We start from the raw sequence: 19,593 nt of genomic DNA, 5'->3' as shown, positions 1-19,593 counted from the left end.
AGTCCAAGGAAGTGCCACATCAACACTTGCAAAAACTCAATGTTTCTTTTAGATGATAATGATATGCTCTTATATTAATAATCCATCAACTAATGAAATTTTAATTTTTGAACAGAGTTTGATGAAACGACCCGAATATTTGATTTCATAGAAGTTTCATTTAAAAACTAAATTTTAAAATCAGCCAATGAGGATTTACAAGAAATATTTAATTGTTGTAAAATCGGACCCGTTAACCAGCTTGAATTTTTCGAAAACCAGATGAAAAATCCATAAATCAATTGAAAAATCAAGCTAAAATCATGATTTAAACCAAACCAGACTCGAATCGACCCAAATCCCATCAACCAATTAGAAAATTCTAGAAAAAAAAAAGAGAGAAAGGAGAAGAGAGACTCAGCGTCTCTCTCTCTCTATTCTCTCTCAACAAACCACCCCCCCTTCCCTTTTCTTCTCGTTCTCCGACCGTCGGTCACCAATTCTGGCAAATAAATACTCTAAAAATATCTACTCGTCGCAAGGAGTTTGATTCAAGCCTTGGTTTGTGCGATTTGAGCCCTGATTGAGAGAAATCTCAATCGAAACAGTCGGCACCATTGTAGCAACTTCTCTGGCAATTTCCCACCGTTTTCGGTGACTTGAGGTGTCAAGGTAGGTGTCAATTGACTCCTCTCTTTTCTCTCTTTCATTTGATGGCCTTCTCGCCGACTGATATAGCCGGAATCAGAAAACCCAAAATGGGTACCACCAAACCTTTTCGGCCAATTTTCGGCCAAATGGTTCACACCCACCTTGATTTGAACACATATTAGTGATCCTCTCATTGAAACGAATAAAATGATGTATTGTTTGTCAATTTTGGTGAATGTTCGATTTTCCAACCATCGTGCACGGCGGCCGGCGGCGGCATTTCGGTGACCGGCCGGCGACGCTCTGGTGAGGCTCCAAAGGCAGAATCTTCTCCTCTTCACGTTGATCTCGAATATGTGATCCAATTTCACATTGGTAAACCTTATAACCCAATTCTGCATTTTTCCTTTAGAAATCAATTTGAATTTATTTCCTTATTTTATAATTATTTGATGAGATTAAATAAAAATTCTAATTAGTTAGAACATTATTTAACTTGGTTAATCCAAATCAAAAATTTAAGAACCTAGATTGCTATGGGGTAAGAATATTACTTTTGGTACCTTAAGTGCTAAAAAGAGATTAATGGGAAGTTAAGTATTTTAATAAAAATGGTTAATTAAGTATATACACATTATCATGGAATGAACTAAATCCGTGAAAATACCTTTGCTTTGAGTTGGAATTAAATACTGGTGTGGATAAATTAATTCAAGTTGATTTAATGAGGACATAACAGAGCATGGGCTTTGATTAAGAATTTGCCCGATGGATGGGCTGTGTGTTGATGTGTGCGATGTATAAAATTTGGATAGTCTAGTTTATAGAGAAAATGATGCCGAATTTTCGGCAAAACACTTAATAAAGAACTAAATTAGTTGTATCCTTAATAGGTGGTAACGACTAAAACTTTTAGTATTATTATTATTATTACGTACCAAATAACTAGAATAAATAAATAATTAAGGAAACAATATATATATATATATATATATATATATATATATATATATATATATTGTACAGTTTAGTTTGATAAGTTAGTTAAGTAACTAGTAACCAAAACTAATAAATGAATGTGAAATACATTTTTTGAATTAGAATTCTTATTTAGAATTTTCTTATTATTTTAGATGCTTATAAAGTTTCGGAATGTGAAGAAAAAAGTTGGAAGCGTAATAAAGATAGTCCTTTAAAGGACCATAAAGAACAATGAGTATTGTTAGATAATTCGCATCATACACCTGCATCTTTGCATTCATGCATTCACGGCTAAATGTTATCATGCATTTGTTAAATTGCTATATTGTGCTGCACTATTTTTGCGATTAAAATTTGCTTGATTACCTGTGTTGTGATATTGTTGTGTCTTGTTTGTGTGGAATTGGGATGAAATGGGTCACCGTGGGTTTGTGAGGGCGGTCTACAAGACCGTTGGCTATATGAGAGATTAGCGCCCCCGTGTGCACCTGATGATATGATATGGATAATATGGATAAACCATAGGGTGGCCTTCTGATGGTATGGAAAAGAAAAGAGAGAATGAAAAAACAATGAGAGGGCTGGTCAAGTGAAGATTAGACCGGTCGGCCAGGTATGGGGGATCGGCTCCCTGGTGCACACGTATGAGAGGGCGAGCCATGTGAGAGGATGGCTTGTTGGGGTTTCGGTGATGCCACTGACTAATTTCCACGTGAGGTGATTATATGAAGATGATAATAATTGTGATTGCTGTTGTATTGCCATTTGTGTGACAAATTGCATGATCATATAACTAATTGGAGGACTAAATTGATTTATTATAGCATATGTGTGATTGTGTGGGGTGAGAAAGTTATCTAACCCTACTCATTGAGTTTGACGCTAACCCCTGCCTCCTATCTTTTTTTTTTTTTTTTTAGGTAATAAGAAGAAAGAAGAGTCCTATGGACCCGACTGAGTCGAAATATCGAAACTAGAAACTTGTTAATAGTTGTGTTAGCCATGTAAATGTTAAGGACTTTAGATTATGGAGTTCCGCAATTGTATTTCTAATGTGTTGTAATTGGATAATAAGAGCACGTATATTAATATTATGTATTGTATTTTTGATATATTGGTGAAATAAATTATTGGGCCTGAAGCCACATTTATGAATAGAATATGAGTTTAACTAATATAGGCTTACTACGGGCTTCGAGGGTCTTAAGCCCAAACGGGTCTAGTGCCGGTCCAGCCCGCGGAGATGGGTTGTGATAGTTGATTAATTGGATTGTTTTAAAAATTTTTATATATATTCTCTCTGTCTCAAAAGAGAAGTATTTTTGGGTGATTGTATTGTCCTAAAATATAAGTTGATTTAAGTATTTTAAGGAGTAACAAATAATAAACTTTTAATGTTACCTTTATTTATACTCCCTCCGTTCTATTTTAATAGCAACAAATAGGGATTTTACACTGTTTTACTTTAAGTGCTCATTTATGATTTTGAGACTATTAACTATTTTTTTACAATTTTATCTTTATTAGGTATAATTTTTTTTATATTTATATTGAAGAAGGACAATTTAGATATTCTACCATGTATTTTTAGAAAATCAATAAATTCAAATCATTTTCTTAATTCTTATGAGAAGAGCAAATGTTGCTATTAAAATAAAACGGAGAGTATTACTAATAATAACTATGTTGATGAGTTATTAGTGATTTTGAGATAAAGGATAATTTGGTCAAATTATCATTGATTTTATTTTAACTTAGAAGAATCAATTGTTTTCTTAATTCCGTGCAAACGAATTATATTTCGACTTATATTTTGGGATAGAAAGAGTACTATTTTATTTAAAAATTATTAATTATGGAATATTAAAATACTATATTTATTGAATAGGAAATAAAAAAAAGAAGTTTAAGTATATATCATTAAATGATCTATTTTTAGAAAAGGAAGTGGGACAATAATATAGAAAAATAAAAAAAAAAAAAAAAAAAAAACGTAGGGAGTGAATCTAGCCGGTAAAGTGTAAACTATTTAAACCTTTATTACCACAAAATTAATTAGTTCAACTCGAATTTGAAACCTCTTATTATTCCTCATATAGGTGAAAAAATAAACTAAATTACATTTAATTAACAATTAAAATAGTTACTATTTTTTAAGATAAATAATAATTTGGTTAAATACTCTTAGGAGTGTATTGGATTAATTTTATTACACCCTCGATTCTAAATATAAGTCGTTTTAAAATTATTGATTTGTTCCAAAATATAAATTAGTTTGAGTCTTTTAAGAAATCATACATTTTTTTTAATCATATCCTTATTTATATTAAATACAATAACTATTTTGAAAATCACTTCTAATTTTAAGATAAAAAATAATTTGGTCAAATTACATTTAGTTTTATTATAATTTAAAAGAATCAATTGCTTCCATGTGAAAGTAATTTTTTTTTTGAAAAATTAGAATTTATAATAAGTTAAAAACACGCGTCTATATATATATATATATATATATATATATATATATATATATTGTTCTTCACTGTTTGTAACGCAAAAAAGTAGAATTACTTATAACGGAATCATTCTTATTAATGATATAATAATAATAATTAATAAGTTAATAAGTCATATGCAAGGCAGACAAAATAAAGTTAAATTGGAGCAGTGGAACCTCGATATTCCATGGCAGCTTGGCCCACTTGTCTAATAATATTCAAAAAGGAATGCTATCATTTAGCAATTAAGCGTTAACTGTGTCAGCAATATAAATCCAATCAAAGAGTCGTCTGAATCGCTCACTCTCTGCAACTCATACAACTTCTTTTCTTCTTGGATTGTTTAGTTGAACCTTAATAACAAAAACAAAGATGGTCATCAACAAAATCCTTCGATCCACTCTCAAAAACCAGGTATCTTTAATTCTTGAAATATCAATTTTCCGTCATTGCAAATTTTTTTTTTCTTTCTTTTTGCATGTTCTTTGAAAGCTTGGTGTTCCTAGTTTTGCGGATCATATGAATATGTTCCTTAATGTTTTTCTTATTTTGTTTAGTGAATCTTATTAAAGAAGTGAAAACAGAATTACCCTTCTGGGACAGACAGATTATTATTCTTGTTTGCTTCTTTTCCCCCTTTGTGTCTTTTCAAGACCATTAATATAATGTTTCTTTGTTCTCTTTTTAATCTAGGAGTAGTATTTAAATTGGAAGATTGACAATTTTTTATTATATTGATGTAGTTTTACAATCTTCAGTTTTGAGGTTCTGTCTGGTTGGTGAGGAAATGCTTGAGGAATAGTGAATGGATATTGTGTTTTATTTATTTATTTATTTATTTTTTTGGTTACATTATTTTTAAAGAATCCCCAAATGAATAATATTGGCTTGGCTGACGGCCTTTGGTATTTACTCTGTTTTTACTTTTGAAAAATAAATTTGTGGATCTGCAGTTGTTTCTGTCAAGGGAGAGTGATAAACTCTGGTCATAAATCCCTTTCTTATTTAATTCCAAGAACTGCATTTTCGCCTAATGCTCAAGAGATTTTATTTTTATTTATACATTGAGTGCTGCATGTTCAATGCAGTAGTTAATATATTCGTGGAAATAAAATTACTTCCTCAGCTGTTGTAGAGTTGATTTTGTAGTTATGCAACATTGATACAAGTGCAAATTTATTTCAAGTATTTGTGCGTATATCTACCTTGTCACACAAATTGATCCATTGATAATTGAGTAATTTTGCAGGCTGTTCAAACGAACTTTGAATCTTTTGTTTGCTCAGTAAGCTTCTTTAGTCATTGTTAATGGCTTTTTCATGCATGTTTTTTTTCCTCTGTGTTTTAGCTTGGTTCACACAGCAAACATGTTGCAGCTTCTGGCAGTTCACAGAAGCATCTTGCTTCGGCTCCATGCCTGGCCAAATTGTATGGCACAGAGGCATCTTTGCAAAAGGATGACTCAACGACTGATTCGAGGGATGGTAGAGGGTAAGTTGTGTTTCTACGGTTATGATTCATACCTCTCTCTTCTTCTCCACCTGTGACTTGTTCTTTTCTGACATCAACATAGTTCGCAAAATTGCAGTTATGTATATGATTAATCGCATCATTTTTATGTTTGTGGAAGGAGTTCAATCAAGGACTTGGACAGTAGCTAATAGCTCTTGATTATTACAGTTATAAGGGGCATGATATGTTGGCACCTTTCACTGCTGGGTGGCAGAGTACTGATTTGCATCCTCTCGTCATAGATAAGTCTGAGGTAAAATATTCTTTTAAATTCTTTGATTGCCATTTGTTGTATTTTGGTTACAAAATGCTTCTTTTTACTAATCTATAGAATTTTCTCCTCTTAGCTGCATAACTAACTGGAACTTGATCAATTTTTCTAGGGTAGCTATGTTTATGACATTAATGGGAAGAAGTATCTTGATTCTCTTGCTGGTCTTTGGTGCACTGCTTTGGGTAATGATAATACCTTCTCATCTCTTCTTCCTCATAGAGCACCATTTATTGTCATTCCTTTGTTTGTCTTGAATTTTTTATGGTTGTTGCACTTACAAGTTGTTTCAGTTATCATCTGATGATGACATTTTGAATCCACTTGATCAGTTGAAATGGATTAATAGAAGGGCTGAAAATCTGTTCTTTAAAGAAATTTAAATAGGTCCTAGAATCTCAAAGTATATTCTATGTCAATCTCTACTCATGAAAATATCAACAAGAAAGTATCTAAAGAGAGCTGATATGATTTTATTGTTTGGCTAGCTAATTGCTTGGACACTTTGCATGTACATTATGAATCTTCAAATTATGAATTGAATAGACGGTAAGAGCCTCTATGGTATAAAGTGAAGGAAATTGTAGGTGAAAAAAGGGGGCCAGCAGGGTACTTGCTCTTTATTGACATTGAACAATTCTTATAAGCATGTTTCATATAAGTTAATCTTTCTCTTGCCATCCAAGTCATATCCTGTTCTGGAATTCATTTACCTAGACCCATTCTATGGGTTCACCTGTGGACCAAATTAATGAAAAATAAAATTTTGTTGAAACGAGGATATTTCTATCTATTATTGCGATAAAAAGGATAAAGTGGCAAAAATTTTAAAAGAATCTCTTTTTTGATTAGTTTGGTCCATGGGTGGGCCCATATACTAAGTCTAGGCAAGTCTAATCCTGCTGTTTAAAGTTTTTCTTTCAAAAGTATGTCCCCAGTTTCATCTTTCCTCTATTGATTAGATATTTCAAATTTATTATTTACAAACCAAATTAAAATAAATAGAAAAAGGCTTAAAATGACCTAGAACATAAACTAAAAAAATGATAAAAAAGAACTGCATATTGGCCAACTGCACAAATAAAAAATGAGACAGAGTGACTATTTTTTTGGAAAGATTTTACCAGATGGGATATGGATATGATTATTAGCCAAGGCATGTATTCTGGGACATGTATTGTGCTAAACGTCTATTGACCGATAAAAAATGATATGGATATGATTATTAGCCAAGGCATTTATAAAATGATATAAAATTTAGCACCATCATGAATTCATATCATAATACTTTATTCAATCTGTAAGATGGTTGATACTGAATGATTGTGAATATTCAGACACACTTTCTTGCAATTCACGCTCTTTATTCATTTCTTCTTTTCAGATCTGCGAAAATTAAATTGTGACAAGTAGTTGCATTTCATGTTTTATAAGAAGGCATCACAATTGGCTAGAGCCTAGAATAGCATAGTGTCCCCACTGAAACTAGGTCTCATTATGTACTTGTGGGTGGAAAAAATTGGAAGCATTTGCTGATTTAATCTTGTCTGTCTGCAGGGGGAAGTGAACCACGGCTTGTGGCTGCTGCAACAGAACAATTGCATAAGTTACCATTTTACCACTCCTTTTGGAATCGTACAACAAAACCCTCTTTGGTATTCACATAGTCTATTATTTGTTTCATGTTGGTTTAAATCCTTGAATTTAAGCATATTTTATAATTTTAATCTCATGTTCCCTTCCTTAGTAAGATTTTTGATTAACTAATTGATAATGCTTGATCAATGAACATCTTGCTACATGCTCTCTCTAATGGACACTAGTGTAAGTCATCAGAAAATATTTGATAGCTTTCTTCTGAAATTGCTCTCTAATGGATGTTAACTTATTTGACAGGATCTTGCAAAGGAACTTCTAGAAACTTTTACTTCAAGCAAAATGGCAAAAGCCTTCTTTACAAATAGCGGATCAGAAGCTAATGACACTCAGGTTTACTTATTATTCATAAGCACTTCTGCTATTGTTGTTGCCATTGTTGTACTACTACTATGATGGCTGCTGTTGATACTTTCGATTCTTATATAGTTGTTCTTCCATTAAATTTTTAGCAATCTTGATGATGTTGCATTTGAGCTTAAGTTCTCATGATACTCCTGTTATTTTTATTGCCATTGTTGTACTACTACTATGACGGCTGTTGCTGATACTTTCATTTCTTAGTTGTTTTTCCATTAACTTTTTAGCAATCTTGATGATGTTGCATCTGAGCTTAAGTTCAAGACACTTAAGGTGTTAAGAAGAAAAAAAATTGCAAATAGAAGCATGTAAGATATCACCATAATTTTTTTATCATGTAAAGATTCAAAGTTTTTCCATTTAATGACACATAAATTATTGGAATAGAAAAGATTGTAAATTCAGTTTGTTGTCCAAGCTCCCATGTTTGTTTGATGACTCCGATTATAATATCTAAGCATCAAATTGCTGATGGTTTTATCAAGTATAAAAGAATTTGAATAAGCAAAGTAAACTTGGATGTCATATCAGAATCATGCTTTCGTATTGCTATATTTGATGTTTATTAAGAATGTTAATGGTGATGCTGATAATATATCTGTGCTTTCATTTTTTTTTTGATTACCAAAAGAAACACTATAATTTTTTCTTGATAATTCTTTACCGATTTAATTTGTAGGTGAAGCTAGTTTGGTACTATAACAATGCTCTTGGAAGACCAAATAAGAAGAAATTTATAGCCCGTGCAAAATCGTATGTTTAACTAAAAAACTAGTGATCTTTTTATTGTTGCCTTTTCTTTTTTGGCATTAATCCTAATTACTAATCATACAAATATTGCATTTTGGCAATGATCTCAATTACTAATCATTGAAAATTGCATATTGGCAGTTACCATGGTTCAACTTTGATATCAGCCAGTCTTTCTGGGTAAAAGAATTATAAGCTTGCTCAACTAGTGTTTGATTATGAAAATCTTAATACCATTAACTCATAGATACAAATTACAGACTTCCAGCATTGCACCAAAAGTTTGATCTTCCCGCTCCATTTGTCTTGCACACTGACTGCCCTCATTACTGGCGTTATCATCTTCCAGGTTGCTATATTACTTCTGCGACTCCTGTGATGCTTTCTAAAATAATACATTTTTATTATAGCATGCTTCCATGTTTCAGGTGAGACAGAGGAAGAATTCTCAAGCAGATTAGCTAAGAATTTGGAGGATCTCATCCTGAAAGAGGGACCAGAGACGGTATTTCATTTTGACCATCTTATATGGAAACTCATTGCAGAACTAGGAGGATTGGTTTGTGTTGCTCACCTACGGTAGATGTTCATTTCAGATTGCTGCATTTATTGCGGAGCCTGTCATGGGGGCAGGAGGTGTGATACCTCCACCTGCATCTTATTTCGAAAAGGTAAGATGTCACTTGATCATGATTTGCTTCAGATGGAATCTTCTAGATAGAAATCCTGGTTTGGTGCTTACATGGTTAAAATATTTCTGATGCTCTTTCAAAATGTTGTTGGAATTCTAATTTGGGTTTGAGATGATGCCTTTTAGATGGAACATGCCTACTTTGATGCGTATGCTGTGAAAAATGCCTATATTGCTGATTGTCTTTTTCTAATGTTGAAATACTTGAGATGACATTTTTGGACAGTAAAAAATGCCCCGAGTGATGCTTATATCATGAAAATTTTCTGTGTTGCGGATGCCCTTTCATATATTTTTGGAATTCTTATTTGGGCTATTGGAGATTTATTTGAATTCTTCACTTGGTTTTGTTCTTTTCTTTATCAGCTCTATGCTCACTCGCCTATAGGCTATATGCACTTTACAATTATTTGATCGTATTTTATCTTTTGCAGGTGCAAGCTGTTGTAAAAAAATATGACATTCTTTTTATAGCAGATGAGGTACTCACTACATCTAAGCATGTTATGTCTATTCATATTTCCAAGAATGTTATGTCTAAGCTCTCCAATACTGGCAACTGAAGCTTGCTTTCTTTATTTCTGATTACTGTAGGTAATTTGTGCTTTTGGAAGGCTTGGAACAATGTTTGGGTGTGACAAATACAACATTAAACCAGACCTTGTATCTGTAGCAAAGGTAAGTTGGGATAAATTTTATTTACATCATTGTTGCAACCTAAGACATTATTTCATTTCTTTTCATTGTTCTGGCTTTGGGTTTCCAGGCGCTTTCTTCTGCATATTTGCCAATTGGAGGTGTTATGGTTAGCCCAGAAGTTTCAGATGTTATACACTCACAAAGCAACAAACTCGGTATGTCGATGCACTCATCAAAATACTGTCCAATCAATGTTACAATAGGGTGCTTGACATTAACTCTTTTGTATCAGGCTCTTTTTCTCATGGATTCACTTATTCTGGCCACCCTGTATCATGTGCGGTTGCCATTGAAGCACTCAAGATATACAAGTATGTGTCTTTCTGCATTTCTTTATAGAATTGGAACATCAGCTCAATATCTTGATTCAATGAAATGTTGTGTCTCATACTACGCCTAAATACCAAGCAATAGTCTATAATTCTCAAAATAGCAAACCATGTGGTTAATGCATAGTGATAGTGTATGTCTTGGTATGGTTTCTTATCATAAACTATGGTATCAGTAGTCCATTTGCCTGTAAATTACCTTAGTTGAGATCGTTCACTGGTTGGTAATTCATGATACAAGAGCATCATTTTCATATTTCGGGTTGACAATTTTTCGTGAAAAATGTTGTGAGTGAAATCTGTACTTTGCAGGGAGAGAAACATTCCTGAGCAAGTAAGTAAAATTGCCCCAAAATTCCAAGATGGTTTAAAAGCATTCTCCGACAGTCCCATCATAGGAGAGGTATGTGCTCTGTCTGAAACATTTTAACTTTATGTTTTAAAGTGGAGAATACAAGTAAGATATACTTATATTGTAATATTTTCATGATGCTGTAGATTCGGGGAACTGGCTTGATTCTTGGTACAGAATTTACCGACAATAAGTCACCTAATGATCCATTTCCTCCTGAATGGGGCAAGTTACTCCTTTTGCTGTTTGCCTCTAGCCTTAAGTATATAATTTCAAAATGCTTGGTTCCCGTTCTTCATAGTGACTTTTAGTTTTTTCTTATGCTGGTTATACATCTCCAAAAACAGTTCTCTGAAAATTTGTTCTCAAATTTCCCTATTTTTATATGACGGGATAAAATTATCATCATTAATTTTAAACAATTTCCTCAGGTGGTTGAAGAAAAAACAATTCTCTAAAAGAAAATTATTTTGAATTATTGTACTTTTTTTTTTTTTGTTAATTTATGCTAAAAAAATTGAAAAAGAAAAGCAATAGAGATCCAACAAGCGCACATATGCGGGGGAAGTTGCTGCCTGCCCATGGACTGGTGTTGCATTTATAAAATCATCTAATTATAGTATACCGAATCATTCATCTAATCAATTTCTCATCTATTATTCTAATTTATGTAATCTTTTTTATAATCCTTGTTGATAAATATTTGTTAACAATTGGCATTCAGGGGTTGGCGCATATTTTGGAGCACAATGTGAGAAGCATGGGATGTTGGTGCGAGTTGCAGGGGATAACATAATGATGTCTCCTCCACTTACAATAAGCCCTGAAGAGGTTGACGAGGTGCGTTTTGTGGCCATTTTATTTATTATTGCACTGCTTAGAATAACCAAGAGAAAATCTGTCCTTTCATGTTATTTAAGCTGGTGCTCAGGGAGAACAAGGTTATGCATCACTTAGAGGTGTTTGGAAGGAATAAATTAAGAGCAAACCCATCAACACCATGGTTAAGCAGCATTTTACTTAGATAAAAGTGTCATTAGAACTGAACCTTCCATTAATAATTATAACAAAACCAATAACTAATTATTAAGTGTGAAGATAAAAAATTAAGACAACAATTGTGCATATTTGCGTGTGTGCCTACGCTGCATTAAGTGTCCATATATAATTTATAGCTTTAAAGTCAAGTAACCTAAATAAAATTAAATATTTAGAAAAAAATATAAAGCATGAAATCAAACTTAAAATTTGGCAATTGAAAATGCGGTTTGATTAAAGACATGGAGCCCGGCAAGAGTATGCCTGGAAGTGTAGGTAGCTCCTGTATCTGCTCTTTCTGAGATCTTGAAATAAGTTCCACTCTGAACTTTCAACAATTATCCTCGTAGCTCTTGAGCTTTGTGGGGAAATCTACTATAACCTTACACTTTTATATTTTAATAATAACTATGCCTTTCACTAAAATGAAATATAAAAGTGTAGGGTCATAGTTGAATCCCTGAAATTGATAATTCATTTTATTGAGGGGCATAGTTTTTATTAAAATGTGATAGTGCAAGGTCATGATTGATTCTCCGCAAAGTTTAGGGGCCACAACGATAATTGATCAAAACTGAGGGTTAAATTTATGCATTATGCTATTAAAAAAAATATTTTGATTTATTAGTGGATTGGTATATTGAACCATTCCAAAGTCATGTGCCTTGTTCAGTTGGTTTGAGTGTTGTCTGAAGTAATTTAATTACTACTCCCTGAAGTAGAAGAATAACTGAAGCTTGTAATATTTTGGTTGCAGTTAATTATCAAATATGGAAAGGCACTGAAGCAAACAGAAGAAAGGGTAAATGAACTTAAGTCTCAACAGAAAAAGCACTAAACTGCCATATTTCTTTGCTCTTTGTGTACTAAAGTAAATCTCTTTGGAATTGTTATGCACATGCTACCTAATTAATAAAGCCTTTATAAGGGTGTTGCTCCGTTTTTCTGTCCTTTTTATTTCTCTCCTACTCCTCGAAGACGAGTTCTTTTTTTTTTTTTTTTTTTTTCAATTATTGTTTTAATTTTGGCATTTGTGTATTGTTTCATTAAACATTAAAGAGACTAACATTTCATAATATATTCTTTCAAACTCTAAATATTCATACAAATATATACGAAAATATTTTGACTAAAATTGAAAACACTAAATGTTATATTAAAAACTTTTCTCCAAAATTTTAGGAATCGGTTACTTGAAATGCATTATTATGATTAATTTTACTTTTATTTTATATTAAATGAAATTACATCAAATATGCAACAAATAAAATTAATGGAGATTAATAGGTTTGAAATGGATGAGTAGTTTAAAAATTTATAGATTTATGAATATGTTAAATGGATCTGAAATGAAATAACAAAATCTTTATTGGATTTTTTGGATGGTAGTTGATTTTAATCCAATTGGCAAAGAATATAAAAATTAAAATTTTAAATGAATTTACTTGATAGTTTAAAATTTGCAGATATTCAGTCATTTTCATCCATATCTCCCTCTGCTATACCATAAACCATAAACATCAGTTTTGATTAGCCTACAATTATAGCTACTAAAGCAGAATTATATTCTTGGAAATTCCTAATCAATCCCAACATATGCATTTTGGAGACGTTTGTCTATTAAATTATTGGCATAAAAAAAATTCTACTTACTGAAAATCTATACTTAACATGCTTAATATAAGTAAAAATTTCCAGAATTCTATATTTTTAATATTATTAAAGCGATTATTTCAGCTAAATTTTATCAAAATTATTAAAATTTATAATCGAAACCCTAAGCAAGAGTACAATAAATCAAAAGCAAAGTTAATAGAGATTAATAAACATAATTTATCACACTTAAAATAAATTAAAAGTTGATTTGTATTTGTTTACACTTGAATTAATTTGTCAATAAAATAAATATTTTATATTTAATTGTTCCATTCAAAATACATCTAATAAGAAATATCATGGGTTTTATACGTTTCATCACTATAGGAATCTAACAATTGTTTAAGAAAAAAAATAATTATTACAAATTAAGTTTTGCCTTTATAATTTTTATTTCTTGGACTGTTTCTCAGCCTTTCTTCTGGCTCTTCTTTCCCTAGAGCTGAGAGTTGGCCTGAAACCTCCACCTCCACCTTCATTTTCTGACTCATCCAAGTCCCTAAAAGATTTCTTCACAGAAAAAAAAAAAAAAAAAAAATCAAATTAACAGAACAGAAAGAGGAAGAAAGAAAGAAAATCTAAAAGTTTTAATATTTAGGAATGACATATAAAAGGATACCTCACTTAGCTCAGAAAAGCTTACGGCATAGAAAGTAACAGCAGCAGCAGCTACAATTCCCAGTATAGGAAGTGCCATTTGCAACCCTGCTGCCTCCATTTTCTCTTTTATCTTCTCGCTGATAGACGATAAACTTTTATTCAACAGATAAGGTAAGGCGAAACCTTATTTGTCTAAGATTTTTCTCCTTTGGGTTTTGGGTTCGTGCAAGTCCAATGGGTTTAAATACAGGCTTAATACATAATTCATCCTTTACACGTTAGGATGGAAGTTAGATGGATATTTTAGGGTATCCGCTTCGCTCTAATCCGTTTAATGAATGGGTTTGAGACGAATACGGATAGTGAAATTACTATCCACAACGGATAGGGTATGGGTATTAGACTTTGGATACCCACTACAAATCATCTACTAGAATAAACAGTTTTCTTCGTAGGTACCCGTGGATACTATTGCCCATTTATTAGTACAAAATGCATTTTAAATGAGTTCGAGTTTAAATAGTTTAAAATTTGCTAATACCCTAACTGTTTAAGGAGAACTTTAAACAGGTTTGGAATGGATATGGTAGTAATATTTTGAAACAGGTTCAGATATAGGTACTTAAATAAATATTTAAACAGGTTTGGACTAATTACGAATAGTAAATTTTAAATGGATATGGATACGGATAGTTCAAAATTCGTAGGTAACCGAACCGTTTTCATCCTTAATCATGAAAAATAGCGTGTCATCCTCGATTTTTACTTTAATCTATTGGATTCTTCAACTTATAAAATTGCACTTATTAATAATTTAATTTGACTCATTGAACACCTCAATTTATAAAATTTTTTGGATTAAATACTTATTGGATATTTGAAAAATATGAAAATTATAGTTTTGAAAGTTATATTAACCTTGAATAAAAGCCAAAAACCTTAAAAAATTTTATTGCTAATATAAAGAGGCGTGAAATTATTATAAAAAAATAAAATTCAGGGTATCACAGAGATTTTCTTTTTCTTTTTTTTGTATCAAAATTTAGAAGTTAAAATGATGTATTTAACTTTCAAAATTATGCTTGTCACTCTTACAATATGGAAATGGAATGAATCTAAATGTTTTGTGCATAGAACATTTGGGACGTTACTTTCAAAAGCAGATTTTGTTAGTGTTTGAACAAATAATTGTAAACTGACCTAACATCCAAATGATTGTTTGAGAGGGGAAAAAATATTGATAGAAAAAAAAAAAATGAAAAAGGGTAGTGTGAGATATCTGTTTAACATCTAACTACAATTTTCTCTTTTAAGTTTTTTTTTATTGGTACAAATGAAAGAATTTGTCTTTTAAATTAATAAGGATAATTGGATTATACGAGCAATTAGATCAGTTTAGATTAAAAAGAGCAGTTAGATCAGTTTGCTATTACTTGCTCTAGAAATAATGATATTCTAAAATATAAATTCAAATTTTTTATGGGATTTATTAATATTATCAATTAAAATTATAAAAGATTAACTCATAATTAAATTATATTAAATATAATACTCCCTCCGTTCCATTTTGTTTACATAGTTTGACAAAACACGTATATTAAGAATTTAGTCAACAAAAATTATTTTACTCTTTGTCACCCTTAACTCATTTAGATATTAATAAAAGTCTTTATTTAATTAACTATCATAAAGGTTATTATGGAAAAAGTAATTATTTAAATGTAAAAATTTAGAAACTTTATAAATATTTTGGGATATCCAAAAAAAAAATAACAAGCAAATAAAATGGAACGAGGTAGTAAAATAAAATGATTATATACTGGTGGGTATAATATAAATAATGCTAATTGGGTATGAGTCAAATAAGCATTGCAAGGGCCAAAGGGATAAAAAAAACTCTAGCCGTCTCCCTCTCTCTGGCTCTCTCTTTTTTTGTGTCCTTCAAAATTTTGTTTCTAAACCACCACCAACCAGCCTTCTTTGGTACCACCATCAACCAGCCTTCTTTGGTCGGTGGTGATTTCTTTTCATCCCTTACTATTGTTTTTTTATTTTCTTTAGTTTTTTTTTAATAATTTCCAAACCCACGATTGTTTGGAACAAAATTTAGATTTAGTCTCTCATATTAAGTGTTTTTAATACCCTCTTATTGGGTTTTTCCTTTCTCTCCTTTCATGAAATTGTTTCTCATTATTGAGGAGTTTTTATTTGGATTTATTTTTCTAAGCAATTCAAAATACAAGATGGATTGTTGGTTGCTTGTGGTTGGAGACTTCAGATCTTTAAGTTCGGATAAGTTTCTTTTACCAATAGAGCCTGGTAGTGCGGTCTGTTCCTCCATTAAAGTTTGTTATATTAAACTCTTCTGCTTTGGAATAAGTTTCCGAAAAAACTATGTTCGGGGTAATATTGAGAAGGTTTCTTTTATCGTCCTATTTGAAAATGGACCAATTTTTGCCCCGAAGATTAACCTCTTCTACCAAGATCAAGAACATCTCCAAACAGAAGATTTCAATTTTCTATATTTGTATTTCTTATTCCTATAAGAATATTATTATGATGTACTCAACTTACATTCATTATTAATAAATTATTAAGTTTTCAAATAAGCATTGCAAGACATGGCCTTTCAATGGATTTGAGTCAAGTACAAATAGTGAAATTATTAATGAATTTAACTATTTATTAAGTAAATTATATTTTTAAATATTTTATTTGGAGGTGATAGAAAATTTTTTTATTTTTATAAGAAAATTGCTGACTATCAATAATAATTATCCACATAAATTTCTATTAAAATTTTTTATTCTATAAGAAAATTGTTGATTACTGTCACGACCCATTTCCATGGACCGGACCGGCACTAGGGCCCAGGTAAGCTTAAGGCCCCCGAGGCCCGTAGTAAGTCTGAAACGCTACAAATTTGCTATCTCAATAAAATTTTAAACATTTACAAATTTCCCTGCTTACAATACACTATAGTTATAATACAGGCTCACAGAATTATTCCATCTATAATAATACACAACTTAAAAGTATACAAGTTCTATAACTGCGGAGTTTACTGACGGATGTATACATATAAGTCTTCGGACAATTATCTATTTAATTGATCAATACTAAAATTAGCGAATTTCTTTTTAACGGTGAAGAGAAGAGTTATAACTGGGATTTAGAAAATGCTACTTCCTGAAAAAATTGAACAAAAGGGATGTGAGTTTATTAATGAATAATAATTATTGCACAACACACACATTCACACATTTGTATAAATATATCAACCTAGTCATCCGACTAGATATATGCTCACACAGCCAGTCACACAAATGGCATATCACCAGCACTCACAATTATTAACATCTTCATATAATCACATCACGTGGAAATTAGTCAGTGGAGTCACCAAACCCCCGATGAGCCGTCCTCCCACATGGCTCATCCTCTCACATGTGCACCAGGGAGCCGATCCCCCATACTGGCCGACCGGTCTAATCCTCACTTGACCAGCCCTCTCATTATTTTTCCATTCTCTCTTTTCTTTTCCATACCAACAGGAGGCAACCCGGTCGTCTCCATCAAATCTAGATTATCAGGCGCTCACAACAGGAGGCCACCCTGCGGGCTGCGATCAAATCTAGATTATCCGGTGCGCCCAATAAAGAAGCCAACCCGTGGTTAACAGGAACGGTAACGGTAGGTGCACACGGGGGCGCCGATCTCCCATTTACCCGGCTAACAGAAACAGAATCAGGATCCATATAACAAAATCAGAATATAACAGAATCAGAATCAGGATCCATATAACAGAAACAGTCTCACAAACCCATGGTGACCCACTTCATCCCAATTCCACACAAACAAAGCAAGGCATTGTCACATCACAACTAATCAAGCATTGCAATTAATTGCAGAAATATTGCAAAGTTAAACATCGGAATGCAATGCATAATTAGACATTCATACTCAAATGCAAATAAATGAATAATATTAACAATAAACAACAATGATAGAATAAACAATAATAATGAAAATAAACAATAACAATGAAAATAAATAAGTAATTGAATAATTAAGTAAATAGTGATGATAGTAAAATAATTAGAATACTTTATTTACTATGTATTGAGTTATAGAATTATTCTAAGTAAACTTATTACTTTACATTGTTAACTAAATTAGCCTAAGTTCTATCGAAATTTCGGCAGCACCTCCCCTAAATATTGGACTATCTACCTGCTCAAATATCACAATATTAGTATATTTTTATGAATCAATGCACACAGCCCATCCGTCGGGCAATCAATCAGCTATATTCCCATCCTCCTTTCAAAACAACTCAACCCGTTCACCATAATCCTATTTTTCAATCATAGATCAATCAATTCAGACAGCCCATCAACTTCAAGCTACATATATCATTCATCACACTTACATATATACTTAAATGATTTCAACTAGTTAACCTCCATGCGTGATTCATTAATAGCGTTAATTACCCTATAACTATTTACTTTAACTTGTAACTTCTCCTAACAATGTTTATTAAAATTCCTATTTAACTTACATAGAATTTAGTTAGAAATTTTTATTATTTATTATTTATATATATATATATATATATATATATATTTTTTATCTTAATATCAAACTTCCTAATTAATTATGGTTCATGTGATTTATTTGACCATGTTCTAAGCTAATTTGCAATTACATTACTCTAAAATCCTAAGCCAATTAACAAATCATATTCACTATTCAAATACACACACTAATCAATCTCATTTATTTACAAGACTATAAATGTTCATATATTTTTAAGCTAATGCAATAACCTAATTTCTTGTTATTCAATTTAATCTATTTAATAACTCAATTAAATTCATTAATCAATTAATTCGTTATATACAAAAATTGAAAATTTAGTTCAGAACGTACCAATTGGGAATCGGGCGACGATTCCGTAATCAGCATGAAGAGAAGAGAATTCTGTCTCTCGGAGGCCTCGCCGGAGTGTCGCCGGCCGGTAACCGGACTGCCGCCGTCGCCGCCGTGCACGGTGGTCGGAAAAACGACTTTTGCCCAGAATTTTACAATATATACACCAAAATGTTCGAAATCTCATGGGGACTCCGGATCTGTGTTCAAATTGGACTGACTGTGCCTTAATTGGCCGAAAATTACTTCGACAATGGCTTCGCCACTGCCATTCATGGCAGTTCCGTCATCCAGGCTTCATCGCCGGAATCGATGCAGGGAAAACGTCAAGCAAGTGATGCGGAGTCAATTGAGTCCCTCAGTTGCATGTGAAGCAGTCGTAAACGGGGTGGATTTCGCCGGAATCGAAGCTGCGTCGCTAAGAGGAAGAGGCTTGCATCGTCGCCGCTGAGGGCCTGATCGGCGTGAAGAAAGACTGGCAACGTGACCAGCGGCATGAGAGGAATCGATCGCCACCCACCATCGTCAGTCTGGTGGCCGGAGACAGAAGGAGAGGGAGAGGAGGGAGTCGCGCCCGCCCGCGAAGAAGGAGAGGAGGAAGGGAAGGAAAAGAAAGAAAAGAAAGGTATGTCGGT

At 32.2% G+C, this 19,593-nt stretch overlaps 2 protein-coding genes and 2 long non-coding RNA genes across 4 annotated transcripts; 2 read left to right on the top strand and 2 right to left on the bottom strand.

Annotated features, from left to right (window-relative positions):
• The first annotated feature begins 401 nt into the window (after positions 1 to 401).
• LOC149498365 (uncharacterized) lies at positions 402 to 2,723 on the top strand. The gene is made up of 2 exons (XR_016319766.1): positions 402 to 1,005; positions 2,532 to 2,723. It is a non-coding gene; the product is annotated as an uncharacterized LOC149498365 (long non-coding RNA).
• Positions 2,724 to 4,349: 1,626 nt separating this feature from the next.
• On the top strand, positions 4,350 to 12,717 carry POP2 (Pyridoxal phosphate (PLP)-dependent transferases superfamily protein). The gene is made up of 19 exons (XM_012225644.4): positions 4,350 to 4,523; positions 5,458 to 5,600; positions 5,790 to 5,874; positions 6,005 to 6,077; positions 7,450 to 7,547; positions 7,789 to 7,881; positions 8,588 to 8,661; positions 8,800 to 8,838; positions 8,919 to 9,007; positions 9,087 to 9,163; positions 9,255 to 9,329; positions 9,784 to 9,831; positions 9,944 to 10,027; positions 10,116 to 10,203; positions 10,281 to 10,359; positions 10,690 to 10,780; positions 10,876 to 10,954; positions 11,454 to 11,569; positions 12,525 to 12,717. The coding sequence occupies exons 1-19, from the start codon at positions 4,482 to 4,484 to the stop codon at positions 12,603 to 12,605; spliced, it is 1,554 nt and encodes a 517-aa protein (XP_012081034.1). The 5' UTR covers positions 4,350 to 4,481; the 3' UTR covers positions 12,606 to 12,717.
• A 935-nt stretch (positions 12,718 to 13,652) lies between these two features.
• Positions 13,653 to 14,250, bottom strand: LOC105641157 (uncharacterized). Its single transcript, XM_012225645.4, has 2 exons — positions 14,043 to 14,250; positions 13,653 to 13,933 (listed from the first exon to the last, which is right to left on the bottom strand). The coding sequence occupies exons 1-2, from the start codon at positions 14,139 to 14,141 to the stop codon at positions 13,814 to 13,816; spliced, it is 219 nt and encodes a 72-aa protein (XP_012081035.1). The 5' UTR covers positions 14,142 to 14,250; the 3' UTR covers positions 13,653 to 13,813.
• Positions 14,251 to 16,945: 2,695 nt separating this feature from the next.
• On the bottom strand, positions 16,946 to 19,593 carry LOC149498364 (uncharacterized). Its single transcript, XR_016319745.1, has 2 exons — positions 18,959 to 19,593; positions 16,946 to 17,212 (listed from the first exon to the last, which is right to left on the bottom strand). It is a non-coding gene; the product is annotated as an uncharacterized LOC149498364 (long non-coding RNA).

This window comes from Jatropha curcas, chromosome 2 (assembly GCF_041381405.1).
Source record: "Jatropha curcas cultivar XTBG-Jc1 chromosome 2, XTBG_Jcur_1.0, whole genome shotgun sequence".
NCBI lineage: Eukaryota > Viridiplantae > Streptophyta > Magnoliopsida > Malpighiales > Euphorbiaceae > Jatropha > Jatropha curcas.
Note: the sequence above shows the minus strand (reverse complement) of the source record. Positions and strands in the feature narration are given on the sequence as shown.

What these genes read in the sequence shown, in the direction of transcription:
- POP2 (XM_012225644.4), top strand. Translation starts at nt 4,482, where the DNA reads ATGGTCATCAACAAAATCCTTCGATCCACTCTCAAAAACCAG. An exon ending in TGAAAGAGGGACCAGAGACG is followed by an intron (nt 9,164 to 9,254) that starts GTATTTCATTTT and finishes TGTTCATTTCAG; the next exon opens with ATTGCTGCATTTATTGCGGA. An exon ending in TCCATTTCCTCCTGAATGGG is followed by an intron (nt 10,955 to 11,453) that starts GCAAGTTACTCC and finishes ATTGGCATTCAG; the next exon opens with GGGTTGGCGCATATTTTGGA.
- LOC105641157 (XM_012225645.4), bottom strand. Translation starts at nt 14,141, where the DNA reads ATGGAGGCAGCAGGGTTGCAAATGGCACTTCCTATACTGGGAATTGTA. An exon ending in GCTTTTCTGAGCTAAGTGAG is followed by an intron (nt 13,934 to 14,042) that starts GTATCCTTTTAT and finishes TTTTCTGTGAAG; the next exon opens with AAATCTTTTAGGGACTTGGA.